Raw genomic sequence first — 16691 nt, 5'->3', positions numbered from 1 at the left:
TCTCTCTCAGACACTCACAACACCCCACCCCAGACAGACAGATACACACACGCACACACACGTACATTTGTGGGGGTGAATTTGTACTTGCAAAGTTACATTGTACTTTGCTCAAAAACTGCATTAATCCATGTAAGACTCTGTTAACTCATTTTTTAGATTAGAATCAGTCTAAACATTATGGCACAGACAACAGAACAAAGAGGACTAACACCTTCAACATCCCATCTGGGCTGACACCAATTGTTACAGTTAACCTGAGAATGTAACTTTTAAAAAATGTTTTGTGATTTACGTATGAAAGAAGTGAAACTATCATGATCATTCTAACAGATGAGAGACTTAGCAAACAGTGAAGATATTTTTCAATGTATGATTCCAGTCATATCACACTGTAAACTTTTCTTATAAATTCTGTGTCTTACAACTGTGTAGTCCACAACCACCTGATGAAGGAGCAGCGCTCTGAAAGCTAGTGCTTCCAAATAGTGCACCTGTTGGACTATAACCTGGTGTTTTGTGATTTTTAACTTTGTACGCCAGACAATCCACATCCCTTGTGGAGCATGCATCATTTTCAGATAGATCACGGATGTAATACAACCGTTATTAAAAGTCTCATACTGAGCCTAGAAAGTTCACTAGGGCTGGTGGGGAGTACAAACATGGCACAGTGACCACAGTTTCCAGCTGCAGGTTTTCAAATCCCAGCAATCTTGCTTGCAACTATTAACTTGACCACCCTCACTAACCAAGGGCAGCATGAGGGCACAGCAGTTAGCAGTGCTGCTTCACAGTGCCAGGGACCAGGGTTCAATTCCACCTTTGGGTGACTGTCTGAGTGGAGATTGCACATTCTCCCTATGTCTGCATGGGTTTCCCTGGGTGCTCAGATTTCCTCCCACAGTCCATAAATGAGCAGGTTGGATGGGTTAGCCAAGGTAAAAATGCCATTCAGGTTTACATGGATGGAATGGGGGCTTTCCTGTCTGGGTGGAACGGTTTTCAGAGGGTCAAAGCAGATTCAGTAGGCCAAATGGCCTCTTTCTGCACTGTAGGTATTCTATGATTCTATTCCATGATTCCAACAGACAAATGTAAAGGCTTTTTTCACTGCTGAACCTGTCAAGAGGAAAACAATAAAATTTCATAATCAGACCTGAGTTATTCTATGGTAGATAGCTTGTTACACACTCTTTCGTTCCTCGTTATGATGGAAACAATATTAGGGTGAACTGAATTTCTTGAAAGTTTCAAGTGGACTTGCTTAGAATCAAACAACTCTTTAAATATTGCCCCCTTTCCTCCCAAAGATCAATTTTTTCCTTTTATTCAAATGACAGTTCAAAGAAATAGTGTTGCTCAAAAATAACTGCATCACCAGAAACTTAATTTGGCATTTAGTTTTGTTGAACAACTTCAAAGTCTAGAGCTTTACCGAAATTAGTTCCTTTCGTTTCTCTGCCAGCATGGCCAAGTAGAGGTTAATAAGTTCGAGATAAGATGTGGGTGTTGTATAGTATCGTCGTCGCAGCTCAGCATAGTATTGATCTGCCTTCTCATTCACACTTGTGTGAACTTGTACACACATTTCAGAAAACCTTTCCTTCATTTCATCACTGCCCAGATCAACATTTGCAAAGAAGTTCTTTGATACAGAAAGGAGCGCTTCTCGTGGCCACTGAAAGAAAAGGGGCAATTTGCATCAATTCCTTATCATTTTATTAACGCGAACAAATGACTAGCCTTTATCACAAAATGTGCCAGATTTCACAGCATACTTCAAATTTTCAAACTCTGTGGAATTCACTATATCAGAGTGTGGTGAACATCATGACAGTGAATAAATTCAATGCACAAATTTTAAATTAGTAATGGGCTAAACGGTTATGGGAAGTGGGCAGGAAATAGAATTGAGGCTATGAATGAGATCAGCCATGATTGAGAGACTGAATTGCCTAAGTCTCCGCTTAATTCTTATGGCATTTGGCAAGTCAGAATTGTACTTGCATAGAAACCAACCCTTTGGTAAAACTCATTTGTTGTGCTGACCAAATTCCCCAGGACTTAGAATCACGTGGAGCAATTGTGGGCTTGATGTTGGAGATTGGCCAATTAAAATCACCAAGATAATAGTCACTGGAATCTGATCCGCTTGTATTTTAATCTGTTACGCAGTTATGATAGGAAAGGGTACCTAATGACATCCTTTCTAACGTATGGTCACAATGTTATCATAGGAATCTGACATGAATTTTTACAAAGACACCACTTGCCTGTTTGGCAGTAAGCATCTTGTTTGGTTGATTTTCTACCATTTCATACAATCCTTTCATCCAGAAGAGATAGCAACATTTGAATGAGGCCTGGGTCAATTTTGAATGAGCATTAAAATTCTCCAACTAAAAACTGGCCCCAAGGCAAGACAGCCACAGTGACACAAATCTAAAAGGCTAACAATTTAACAACTCCAAATTAACTATTAAACAAACATCATTACAGAGTATACACCTTAATAATAAAATATCTACTTAACATGAGATATAGATCAGCAAAGAGTTGGGTTCACAAAAGACTCTTTTTGAAGTGGGACAATGAATTTACTCAAAGTCTTGGAATTGTAAGGGGTTGTGTACTTGAATTTAATGTACTTGAAGGTATGTCACTGTAGTAAATGGGTTTGTAAGAATGACGTTTTTCAATATAGTGAAACCTGCAAAACACAACCAGAACTCTCTTTAATAGAATTCTAACTCACCTCATAATGGGTCCTAAGCTTTGCCCAAGTTTGGATACTGGGTGAGTTGATATGGTTGGTGTAGGGTAAAGGGGAAGGGATAGGTTGGTATGAAATGGCAATAAATTAGCATAGGGGCTATCAGGGGCCATGGGGCTCAGTAGAAAATTATGGTTGGCATGAAGACTCTGAGAAGTTTTTGAATGTGTGCAGGATATGAGGTAGTATGGGTCAGCATGGAACCAGGATTGGGAATGTTTATGGGTTGGCTGAGGAGATGAGCTGAGAGCTGAAGACAAATTACCCAAGAAAGTTATTTCATTCTTGGGGGAGATATTTTGTATTCAGATTATCAATAGAGGTTGAATATAATCCTTATTGATATAGACTTTTTTTTCCTGTTGATTATAAAATTTGCCAATACACTAAGAGCCAATTCATAACATGTTCAGAGGGAAGTAAAGTGGGTAGAAATGGATAGGAAGATTTTGCTCACTGAAGTATCATTGGCACCGTGAATTGTGCTCCTTTCTCTAAGCAGTCTTCAGTTGTCTCTTTCAGGGACCACTGGCAAGGTCTCTTCATCGCCAGCATCTGAAAATTGCACTAAGGCCTACAACAGGCATAGGAGCTCAAATTAAAAAATAAATAACTCCTATTTTGGAGAAGAGGTTCTGGTTGTTTTAGGCAATAAGCAGGTAGTTGGATTTTGGATTTAAAAAATTCCTGATAACTCCCTCATCCTTCAGGTGGTGGATTGGGTGGTGGGAATAAAAAGATTAGTCCTTGCACGATTTTCATTAAAGTCTGTGCTGTCCCTTCATTTTTAGAAACATAATATATAAATAGGGGCTGACAGAGGTCAGCAATGTATTAACATTACTGCATACCTGCACAAACCAGTCAATAGTACAGCAATTTACGAGAGATGGAAACATTCGACATCGAGCTCGAAATGCATCACCAACAGGACTCATGCAAAGTACAATGTGCAATTTCTGCCGAACACGATTTATAAAAAATTGAAAAACCTGAGGGCAAGAAAGACACATGATTAATATTTTGTTTGTTCGCAAACATATCAGGATCTGTACATATATGATCCTCAATAAAAGTTGTAAATGGCAAATAATTTCTCATCTTTAAAGTAAAGCTCTGCAACTTCTTGGTGGAAGAAAATAAGCTTAAAATTTGAAGTTGAGCACTAAGATAACCAAACTTGTACATAATGTTGGGTCCGGAGATGCAGGGATTTGTAGAATCCATGTTAACAATGTTAACAATAAATACAGAGAACAGCATAATTGGATTTATCTTGAATAGTTTTGGTTAATGAGCATTAAAAGACAGGACAAATGTTACGCAAAGTTATTGCAAGGGTGTTAAAAGTTGCAAGAGTGTAAATATGATGTGTGCGCTTCTATATGGTGTAAAATATATGCTTAATGGAGAGGACTTGATAAATCATGGGAATTCCCTTCATTCCACATTTTCTCATTTAATTATACAGAAAGAGCAAGGGCTGGGATTTGGGTATAGTAACTCAATAATACTCAATAATAAATACAGTGGCTTATCTTTTCTTGAAATTCCATCATACAGAAAAAAAAGGATTTAAATTTTCTGAACAACAAGGAATTTGTTGTTGTAGTGTCAGAGAGATCAGATCCATAATCTTTGAATGATTCCTGAACTCTAAATTGCATAGCAGTTCGTAACAAATCCACTGTAAATAAAAGTAAGCCCTCGGACATGAATCTGACCAACCCAGTTATTGCATATGGGATGACTGCTAAAGATTGCCATTAGAAATATCTTTATTTAACAAGTATACAAAATTTTGTTTCAATCCAAAGTTAATACTATCAGATTCATTGTTTTTTAAATATCAAAGGAATTTTCAAAATGTTAATTTCACGATGTTTATATGTGTTCTGTACTGACATTATTGATAAAACTTCTTCAAGAACCTCTCAAAGTCAAATATCCATGTACTTGTAGGTATATCTGGCCAAAGTATGCAAGGCAACAGATTTGGGCCGCTACCATCATATCAAGTTTGGGGAGATAAGGTGCCATACATACAAGAATAGCAGACAACTAGATTGTATGTCGTATGATGTAACAGATTTGTCATGATATCGCTGAATAATGGAACAGTTTTGCAAGCTAAATTATCTTGTTTTTATTAACAATCGTAAGAGATGAAATGCTAAAAGTTAAAGTGGTACCTTCAGAGATTCTTTAGGTGTCAGGGAGCACTGAAGGCAACTCTCAAGGACAGTTTAAATCATTTTCATACAAGAGTTGAAAGTATAAATATTTATAGGCTCGTGAAACAGGCTATTCTATTCTTTGGAACTCCAAGTAAATCCCTAAAGAAATCGAACTGGAACTTGCAGCTGAGCTAAATCAATAGGATAATGAACAACTGGAACATTTATCTTTGTTCTGAGTCAAGGTAACAATTTTATAAGGAACACATAGCTGAATGCTGCTGCGCTTCTGGTTTATCACATCCTTGACAAGACCTTCTTTGTTGTTATTATACAGTAACTTTAAATTATCCATAAGAGTTAATTGACAGCTGTGGTTATTGCATTATCTCTCAGTAGTGAACAAACTTATCAAATGGAATAAGTATGTGAGGTCAAAGTAAAATAACTGTCACATTTTCTGAAGCCAATGAATAACAATGTAACATAAGGAGAAAAAACAGTTGTAATTTCAACCCTTTACTGCTCCACTCTATGGCAGTCTGTAGCACACTACGTAGGTGCCAAAAATATTACTGGATCTAATTTTCGACCTGTCTGTCATTGGCTTTCTGGCTTAGAGTCATTGAATCAGAAGTCAGCAGCACAGGAAAAGGCCCTTTAGCGAATTGAGTCTGTGCTAGCCAAAAATAAACCATCAAATTAATCTAAGCCAATTGCCAGCACTTTGCCCATAGCTTTGTATACCTTGGCATTGCATGAGCACATCTAAATACACCTTAAATTTTATGAGGGCTTCTGTTTCTCGCACCTTTTCAGACAGTGAGTTCCAATTTCTTACCGCCCTCTGGGTGAAAAAGAATTTCCTCATATCTCTGCTAAACTTGCTGCAGCATCAATTTATGACCTCTAGTCAATGATGCCTCCATCAATGGGAAAACTTACTTCCTGCTACCCTATCTATGTTCCTCAATTTTATTTATCTCAAATGTGAGAGCTTCATCACAACTCCTTTGCTCCAAGGAAAAGAAAACTCAGTGTGATTTTTGATTTTGATTTTATTGTCACTAGTACTCAAATACAAAAGCATGGGAGTACAATGGGAAGTGTGTAATGTGGCCACACAAGATACCATCTTAGGTACAAATATCTAAGCAGAGAATCTTAAGAACAAGGTAAAAAGAAAGAACAGTCTATCTTCATAAACACCCCAACCCAGTCAACATCCTACTTTATCTTCTCTGCAACCTCTCCAATATAATCACAACCTCTCATAGAATGTGTATTCCAAAACTGCACATTGGGACTGTGCTTACACTGTCAGTAATAGAAAACCAAGAGCCAAATACATTATTTGGTTTAACTCAAGTAATTAATTTATTATAAAGAAAAGTTTTACTCAGTAGTCAGTTTTTAAAAAAATCTATTTTTCTAATCAACCTGTTCAGAGATGTGTAGAGAATGTGCAAACTCCACACAGACAGTCACCCAAGGCTGGAATCAAACCTGGAATCCTGGTGTTGTGAGGCAGCAGTGCTAACCACTTTACCACCGTGCTGCCCTAACAATTGTTTTCCTAACAATCACAAGTCATCTTGTTAATTAAATCAAAGCACCAGACTTGTTATAACTTTTCATTGACAATTTAAGTGAGCTTTTATTTCAAACTTGAAGAGCAGGGGACTTAAGGTTCACATCATGGCATGTAAACTAACCTTATCCGGCATTCAAGCACAGTTACATCTACTTCAGCAATCTGTAATTCTCATACCATCAGTCAAAGCTCTTGGAACAATGAAAATATGATTTGTTTGAACTCTGCACTTAATCCAAATGTTCTTTCTGAGTTCAGCTTTCCTACCCAAGTGAATCACACCCTAATCCTACACCTTGCCAACAAATATTGAATTTGATGGAAATGGAGATGACAAATCCACATCAGCATCTCATTCGCTGTCTTGAAAGGGCCAACTCTGCAGTTGATTTCTTGTATAGGAGCAAGTCCCTTTGCTAACTCATGAATTTGAGAGCTTTAGTGGGTTTTTTTTCAGAAAGAGATTGTAGGCCTGATATTGTCACTAGTACTCAAATACAAAAGCATGGGAGTACAATGAGAAGTGTGTAATGTGGCCACACAAGATGCCATCTTAGGTACAAATATCTAAGCAGAGAATCTTAAGAACAAGGTAAAAAGAAAGAACAGTCTATCTTCATAAACACTCCAACAATATCAGGCCTCCAATCTCTTTCTGAAAAAAACCCACTAAAGCTCTCAAATTCATGAGTTAGCAAAGGGACTTGCTCCCATACAAGAAATCAACTGCAGAAATTTGCAAAACTCGTGGTCACTGATTAATTCTTAAGTAAATAGCCAGTTTGCTAGGAGAGATATGAATCTGGAAGTTCTGGTGATTATAACAAAGTCAGCCAGATGGACCTCTTGGAATATGTGTTCCCTGACCGAGGCTGTTAATCTGGTCCAGTCAGGGAGCCCAGGTTGACAAATAAAAAGTGGTGTATCAGAGGTTCTGTTCACTCTTCGACCTGGCTCTGAGGAAGCTGGATCAGTGTCAAGGACTCTCTATGTGTAAATGAAGGGTGACTTGGTGACAGGGTACTGGCCTCTGCAAAGTTATTTCAATATGATTTATGATGTAACAATGCAAGAATGTCTACTAGTTGATGCCCAACTGGACTTCAAAAAGGCCCTATAACTGGCTTTGATATTGAAAAATGTGGCAAGTGGAGCATATGAATTACAGGGTATTCTGATGGAAGTGGACACCCTCGTCAGGCCAACTGAGATGGGGAACACTACTTGAGCGAAGGCAATTGCATCGTCTGACTCAGGACATATCCTGAACAGCCTCGCTCAGTAAAATCTCAAAATAAAGCCAAGCCTTGGCCAACTGGTTAAAACTTTCTTCAAAATCCAGGCCAGCCAGCCATTTTAGTTGCTGCCAGTATGCAAACTCAAGATAGACAAAGAATCTCACTAGACCTAAAAGGATTAAGAGAACTCATAGACTGACACCCAGGACTGCGTACACTTGGACATTCCACCTATATTTGGTTTGGAACAGTTAAATTGTTAACAATATTCATATCAGAACCAATCGACATAAATGTCAGGTTAAATGGTCACCAGTTTCAAATGGAGGTTGATACCAGCACGGCCATTTCAGCGATCATAGTTACCAAAGACTTTACAAAATTAGCTCTGGACAACCCTTAAGTTTGAGCAAGACCTTGGCTAGACTGATAACCTTTACAGATTAAGGATACAACATTGATTCCGGTATGAGAAGCAGCTCGTTCAGTTACCACTGATTGGAGTGAAAGGCTCAGGCCCATGCTCGCTGAGGTAAAATTGGTTGAGAAGGAGTCACTCAGATGGGCACATTTTTCAATTACAAACGGTTACCTGAGTGAAGTCCTAATTAAATACCCAATTTTTATTTTCAGGAAATTCTAGGGACTATTAAGGGAGCCAAGGCCACCATGCATGTTGACCAGAAAGCAATTCCACAAATCTTCAAAGCCCATAGAGGCAGAAATGAGAAGGCTGAAAAGCAGAGGAATCATCAATCCAGTACAGTATGTGGAATGGGCAGCACCTTTGGTCCTGACTGTGAAGCTCGACAGGTTGGTTCACCTTTGTAGGAATTTTAAACCAACAGTAAACCATTTTTCGCAGCTGGATAAGTGACCAATCCTTGCATAGAAGATTTATCCACAAAGCTAGTTGGGGGGCTGTCCTTCATGAAGCTGGACATGAGCTGTGCATCCTGGCAATTGCAGTTAGATGAGGATTCCCAGAACTATGCTACAATTAATATAAATAAGGGTTTGTAACAATATCTGATACTGGCATTTGGGGTATCATCAGCCTGTGCCATTTTTCAGTGGATGTGGGAGAACATTTTACAAGGTCTACCCTGGGTCACCATTTATCTAGATGAATAAGGGGCATTTTGAGAACTTGGACATAGTCCTTGGACATTCTCTCAGGCAACCACAGACCTCATAAGGGAAAAATGTGTGTACCAAGCACCCGAAGTAAACTACTTGGACTACAGAATCAACAAGACTGAGTTACACCCATTGAAAGATAAAGTGAGGACAATCAAAGGTGCCTTGGCTCCTACATTTATACCAGAGCTTAGGTCTTTCTTTGGGCTGGTGAATTATAATGGAAAGGTCGCACATAACCTGGTTTCCACGCATTTGTGCATCCACTGTTAAAACAGGGTCAGCTTTAGGAATAGTCACGTAGCCAAGCCATAGCTATCAGGGAAGTGAAAAAATAGTTGTCAACCTCTAAGGTGTTGGCACACTATGATGCTAAGTATGGTCTGGTGTTGACTTGTGATGCCTCCCTGTACAGCACTGAGTAGTATTAGCTCATAGGCTAGCAATAGACAAAGAAGGTTTGGTGATCATATCTGGAGTCAGGAAGTGCCATCAATACCTTTCCAGATATAAGTTTGTAATCATAGCGAATCACATACCACTTAAAGACTACTTAAAGAGGCTAAGGCAGTGCCACACATAGGTTCAGGCCAAATTCAGTGGTGGGCTCTAATTCTAAGTGAATATAACTACAATTTGGAACACTGTCCAGGAGGCCAAGTAGCAAATGCGCATGCATTGAGCCACCTCCTACTGGCAGATGCAGCACTGGTTATACCACCACTGGAAGAGTTCGGCTGCGCTTTTCCAGCAATACATTTTTAAGTTTTAAATTTTTCAGACAAACCTCCAGTCTCAACTAACAACATCAGACTTTGGATGCAGAATGATCCAATCCTGGCAAAACTGAAATAGCTGGTAATGATAGTGGGGATACCAAAGGACCGTCACACCCAGAACTGAAACCTTTTTGGACCCATAAAGACAGGATCAGAGTAGAGGACGGCATACTATTATGTGGCGCAACAGTGATTGCCCCGAGCAAAGGTCACCATCAGATACTCCACCAGAGTCACCCAGGGGTTTCCAAAATAAAGACGTTGGCAAGAAATTATGTCTGGTAGCCAGGATTGGATGTAGACATAGCTGTGGTGGTGCAAACAAGGACAAAAATTACCACCAGCAGCTCCTCCACCTTCATGAGAATGACTGGGTAAACCCTGAACTCGGGTATATATTGACTATGCAGGTGCTTTCATGGGCTCAATGTTCTTACTCATTGTGGATGCCCACTCAAAGTGATTGGATGTGCAAAGAATTCAGGCGTTAAACACAGGGACAGCAATAGAAAAACTGCACGCATATTTTGCCATACACAGACTCCTAGAAGTATTGGTCACAGATAAAACTTACCACATGGGGACTGGGGACTTCACTTTGGAAGAGAAGCAAGCGGAGAGCAGCCAGGGAAGGTAAGAGGTATAAAATGTTACCACGTGGATCTGGGGCCTTCACTTCAGGAAAGGAGCTAAGTGGAGAGCAGTCTGGGAAGGTAAATAATTCTTATTCTGATTCTGAGAGAGAAACTGAAAGATGATGTCACAGGAGAGCTGTGATTTGTTTGGCTAATAATGGGTCTGCTAAATTCGAATCTGTTAAATTGAATCTTGTTAATTTATTCAATACAACTTATTTATTGGTTACAACTTGCATAAGCAGAGATGCAAACTCAGTTAAAAATTTTAAAAAAATCAAAACTAATTAAATAAAATAAGGATGGAGGGTCAGGTGATGTGTTGTTTCTGCATGATATGGGAGCTGGTGGACCACATTGTGGTGCCCAGAGACCACATCTGTAGTAAATGTTGGTTGCTGGAAGAACTCTAGCTCAGAGTTGAGGATCTGGAGTCGGAGCTTGAAACACAGTGACACATCAGGGAGAGTGAGAGTTACATGGATGCCGTGTTTCAGGAGACAGTCACATCCTTTAGGTTAACTGACTCGAATTCGGCCAGTGGTCAGGGACAGGAGGGTGTGGCTGTGAGTGAGGCAGGTAGAGGGATCCAGGAGGTAGAGTTGCAAGAGCCTCAGACCCTGTCCTTGCCCAACAGGTTCAAGAGTTTTGCTTCTTGTGTGGACGGGGATGGGGACTGCAGGGAGGATGAGCTTACTGACCACAGCACCATAGTGCAGAGAGCAATTCAAGTGGAGAGAGAGAAGAGAAATGTTGTTGTAATTGGGGATAATATAGTTAGAGGCATACACACTGTTTTCAGTGACCAACATCGGGAGTCCAAAAGGTTGTGTTGCCTGCCTGGATCTCAGGTTCAGGATATCTCATCTGGGCTGAAAAGGAACTGGGAGTGTCGTGGTCCACGCAGATAACAACGAGCGAAATAAAACTAGGGCAGAGGTTCTGCTTAGGGAATACGAACAGCTAAGAGCTAAATTAAAAAGCAGAGCCAAAGAGGTAATAATCTCTCGATTACTATCTCAGCCACAAGCTAATTGACACAGAGTCAATAAGAATAAGCAGGTAAATGCATGGCTCAAAAACTGATGTTGGAGAAATGCGTTTAAATTCATGGGACATTGACACTAGTACTGGAGAAGAGACACAAATAGGACAAAATGGAAAGGGTTAGCAATCAAACTTCAAGCACACCGGACAAACAACTGAGTGAGAAGAGGGACGGTTAATACAGGACTTAAGGTGTTATATCTGAATGCACGCAGTATAAGGAATAAGGTAAATGAGCTTGTGGCGCAGAACAAAATTGATAGGTATGACATGGTGGGCATCCTGGAGACATGGCTGGAAGGGGACCAGGATTAGGAGCGGAATATTCAAGGATATACATCCTATCAAAAAGATAGGTAGATGAGCAGAGGGGGTAGAGATGCCTTATTGTAAGAAATGAAACAAAATCGGTAGTAAGAAATGAAGTAGGGTCAGAAGGTGTAGAATCTGTGGAGGTCAAATTAATGAACTGCAAAGGTAAAAAAATTCATAGTGGAGTTATGTACAGGCCTCCAAATGGTAGTTAGGAGCTGAGGTGCAAACTACACCAGGAGAAAGAAAAGATGCATAGGAAAGGCAAAATTACAGTGATCACGGGCGATTTCAATACGCAGGTGGATTAGGAAAATCAGATTAGTAGTGGATTGCAAGGAGGAATTTGTGGAATGTCTACAAGATGTCTTTTTGGAGCAGCTTGTGCTCGAGCCCACTATGGAATAGGGCAATACTGGATTTAGTGTTATGCAATGAGGCAGATTTGACAGGGAGCTTAAGATGGAAAAACACTTAGGAGGCAGTGATCATAATATGATTGAATTTGAAAGGGGGACAATAGATTTAGATGTAACAGTATTACAGAGGCATAAGGGAGGAACTGGGTAGAATTGACTGGGAGAGGATCCCAGCAGGAAAGACAGTGGAACAAAGGAAAATGAAACATGGTACCGGGAGAATGAGACAACAATGGCTGAATAAGGATGTGAGGGATAGCATAAAAGCAAAAGAGAAAGCATATAAAGTGGTAAACAGCAGTGGAAAACCAGAGGATTGGGAAGCTTACAAAGACCAACAGAGGGCAACAGAAAAAAAGGATGGATAAGGTTAAATAAGAGGGTAAGCTAACCAGTAATATACAGTAAAGGAAGACAGTAAGAGTTTCTTTAGATATATAAAAGGCAAAAGAGAGGCAAAAGTGGACGTTGGGATGCTGGAGAGATAGTAGTAGGGAACAAGGAAATGGTGAGGAACTGAATAATTACTTTGCGTCAGTCTTCATGGTGGAAGACACGAGTAATTTCCCAAAAATTCAAGTGTGAGGGGACACAGCTGAGTACGGTAGCCATCACCAAGGAGAAGGTACAAGAAAAACTGAATGACCTGAAGGCGGAAAAATCACCTGGATCAGATAGACCACACCCCAGAGTTATAAGGGAGATAAGCTGAAGAGATAATGGTGGTGATCTTTCCGAGGACTGGAAAATCACTAATGTGACACCCCTGTTTAAAAAGGGAGTAAGGTAAAATACAGAAAATTACAGATCAATTAGCCTAACCTCAGTTGTGGGTAAGATCCTGGAATCCATTGCGAAGGATGAGTTTTCTGAATACTTGGAAGTGTGTGGTAAAACTGAGTAAAGTCAGCATGGCTCGAAGAATTCCTTGAAGAAGTAACAAGCAGGTTAGACCAAGGAGAGCCAATGGATGTTATTGACCCGGACTTCAAGAAGACCTTTGACAAAGCGCCGCACAGGAGGCTACAGAGTAAGATAACACCCATGGTGTTAGAGGCAACGTGCTAGCATGGATAGAAGCTTGGCTGTTTGGTAGAAAGCACAGAGTGGGGATAAAAGGCTCTTTCTCAGGATGGCAGCTGGTGACAAATGATGTTTCGCGAGGCAGAGCGTTGGGACCACAACTTTTCACTTCATACATGAACAATCTAGATGAAGGAACTGAGGGCATGCTGACAAAGTTTCCAGATTATACAAATATATTCGTATGACAGATAGCATTGAGGAGGCAGGGAGGTTGCAGAAGGATATGGACAGGTTAGGAGAGCTGGCAAGGAAGTGGTTGCTGGAGTACAACATGGGAAAGTGTAAGGTCATGCACTTTGGCAGGAAGAATAGAGGCATGGACTATTTTCTGAATGGGGAGAAAAGTCAGAAGTCTGAAGTACAAAGAGACTTGGGAGTTCTAGTCCAGGAATCTGTCAAGATAAATTTGCAGGTTGAATCAGTAATTAGGAAGACAAATGCAATGATGTGGAGCATTGTGCACAGTTTTGGGCCCCATATCTCAGGAAGGATATACTGGCCCTGGAGCATGTTCAGAGGAGATTCACAAGAATAATCCAATAAATGAAAAGTTTAACATTTGAGTAACGTTTGAGGACTCTGAGACTATACTCGATGGAGTTTAGAAGGATGAGGCGATGAATCTATTTGAAACTTACAGAATACTGAATGACCTGGATAGAGATGTTGGGAAGATGTTTCCATTGGTAGGAGAGACTAAGACTTGAGTGTACAGCCTTAGAATAAAGCGAAGATGTTTTAGATAATGAGAAACTTCTTTAGCCAGGGAGTGGTGAATCATTGGAATTCACTGCCACACAAAGCCGAGGAGGCCAGATAATTGAGTGTATTTAAGACTGAGATGGATGGGTTCTTGATTGTCAAGGAGACCAAGGGTTATGGGGACAAGGTGGAGAATGGGGATGAGAAACTTGATGGAATGGCAGAGTAGACTCAATGGGCTGAATGGCCTAACTTCTGCGCCTATGTTTTATGGGCCAGCAGGGAATTTGAGTATTTCCTAAAGTCAAAGAGCATTCGTCATCGAAAGGCAGCTCCAATGGTCTGGCAGAAAGAGCAGTCCAAACTTTGAATGCAGGCTTAAAGGATCAGCATACAGCTTCACTAGACACCAAACTGTTCCAATTTGATTTTAGGACCACCCCTCATGCAGCTAAAAGGAAAGCTCCAGCAGAGTATTTCATGGGAAGACAACTCTGCACCAGGTTAAATCTAATTTTGTTGGACCGTTGGGAGATGAAATGGCATCAAGGATGCAAATGCCAGACACAAGACTCCGCTAAGAAAGACAGAGTACTTCAGGGGATGAAGTTTGGTGTAGGAATCACAGGAATGGCCCTGCTTGGTGAGAGGCATACTTGATGTGAGGTCAGGTCCACTGACATGTAAAATTCGGGTAGGTGTGATGGTCCTGACCAAGCATGTGGACCATATGAAAGCTGCAAATTTACAAATAGTGCTGGAGCAAAACCTGCCAGGCTCCTCAATTGCATTTTGACCTGTTACAGAACCCATGGGTTCTCCCTCTCTGGCAAGCGTTGAAGATACCTTGGAATCTGAGATGGATTTGGCAGACATTGCCACCTTCATGCCTTTGCTACCTGAAGAGGAGAATGAATTTCTTCCAAGAGACTCTGGGCACAAGTGGCAAGCTACTGGCATTAAATACCTCCCATATCAGAAACAGAGTTAGAGAATCCTGACCTGATGCTCAGACACCCCAGGAGGAGCTATAAAGAAAAGACAGGGAGGGATTTAGTGTTGCATCGAGGTCAGACAGCTGGATTTCATGGAATATAACTTCCCTGATTGGACCAGATTAACAGTCCCAATCAGGGATTCCTGGCTAACAGATTATAAACAGGAATGTCAGAGGTTCTGCTGACTCTGAGAGCTGGTTGAGAACCCCCCACATACAAATAAAGGGTGACTTGGTGCCAGGAATCCAGCCTCAGTGGAGTTATTTCAGCACTCTTGTGATAAAAATATGGTGGCTATTTTTCAGACAAGCGAGTCCTTTCTTTTTTCTTATGAGTCTGGAAGCAGTCTTTTGCTCCTTCTTGTTTCACTGCCTCCTTTTAAAGGGACCAAAGGAGATGGGGAGAAAGCCAGAATATGATATCAAGATCAGCCATGATCTTACTGAATGGTGGAGTAGGTTCAAAGGGCTGAATGGCCTCCTCCTGCTCCTCCTTTCTCTGATTAACAGCCACATTTTTTCTCCTTCTGAAACTCTTCCTGCTTGAATTTACCTGACACCAGAGTCTGAGTGGGAAGTGAATATTGCAATTGTGTTTGAGGTACAATGATAACATCAGACTTTGAGCTACATATTCGAAGAATGAGTAAATCAGAGTCCAATATAACTGTTCCTTGGAACTGAAGAGGGCCAGAAAATTATGATTTCTATAATGTAGACAAATGAGAAGAAGGAATGAGTGCAAGAAATGATAAAAGTGCTCACATCAAAAGGCAAAGAGAGTGCTTTTGGTAGAGGAAGAAATTAGAAACAAAATGGGTGTTAATAACAGGTGCGATTAATTAAAAATAGGTCAGCTGTGCGGAGAGCAATCTCATGCACACAAGACATGGGGAGCGGTATCAAAATGGAGGACAATGTTCATGCTCGGAAGTTGTTGCAATTAATGTTGAGTTCTGAATATTGAAAAGTGCCTAAATAGAAAATTCCTCCAGCTTGTGTTGAGTTCTGCTGGAGCAGTGTAGTTGGCCTAAAACATATGTTAACATGAAAGCAAGATAGTGCACTGAAGTGGCAAGCAACTAAAGTCAGACTTGATTGTATGGACAGAGCTTAAGTGTTCTGTAAAACAGTAAACCAATCTGTGTTTGGTTTTGTGACTGTAAAGGAGACCTCATTACAAATACAGTAGACTAGATTGAAAGAAATACAAGTAAACTGCTCCTTTTCCTAAAAGGTATATTTGGGATTTTGGACAGTGAGAAGGGAGGGTGTAAAAGAGAAAGTGTTATACCTTCTGGAATTGCATAGCAAATTTCAGTGATCGTAAGTGCTACGGAGACTGTTAGGAGTGGTGGAGAAAAGAAAACAACTCCTGCAGAATGCTGACAGAGGAGATGTGGTAGTGGCATCATGCTCAAACACTAGGACTCTGGGCACCTTCACCATCTCTTTAACTCTCTCCTCTTCCTCCTTTGTCTATACTGTAAAAACTAGCATTTTCCCAACTCCTTCAATTCTAAAGAGTCAAATATTAACATTGATTCTCTCGCCACAGATAAAACTATATGACGTAGTAGAATGTGCCAACCAGCCCACTGAGTCTGCTCTGTCATTAAACCCATAACCATTGATTCCCTTTCTGATTAAAAATCTGTCTCCCTCAGCACTGAATGTACTTAAAGGCCCAGCCTTGACAGCCCTGTGTGTTAAAAAACCCCATAGATTTATCATTGCGAGAAGAAATTCCTCTTCGTCTCTGTCTTAAAAGGGTGACTCTTTACTCTGA

General features: G+C 40.4%; 1 protein-coding gene across 1 annotated transcript in view; it reads right to left on the bottom strand.

Annotated features, from left to right (window-relative positions):
* Nucleotides 1-16691, bottom strand: part of dnah6 (dynein, axonemal, heavy chain 6) — a 310227-nt gene that overhangs the window by 134110 nt on the left and 159426 nt on the right. Inside the window, exons 49-50 of the mRNA XM_072587520.1 lie at nucleotides 3628-3768; nucleotides 1439-1681 (exon numbers count right to left, since the gene is read on the bottom strand). Of these exons, the coding sequence (XP_072443621.1) occupies nucleotides 1439-1681; nucleotides 3628-3768 (384 nt within the window). The remainder of the gene's footprint in view (nucleotides 1-1438; nucleotides 1682-3627; nucleotides 3769-16691) is intronic.

Source organism: Chiloscyllium punctatum, chromosome 2 (assembly GCF_047496795.1).
Source record: "Chiloscyllium punctatum isolate Juve2018m chromosome 2, sChiPun1.3, whole genome shotgun sequence".
NCBI lineage: Eukaryota > Metazoa > Chordata > Chondrichthyes > Orectolobiformes > Hemiscylliidae > Chiloscyllium > Chiloscyllium punctatum.
The sequence above is the reverse complement of the archived record's forward strand: the minus strand, read 5'-3'. Positions and strand labels throughout refer to the sequence as shown.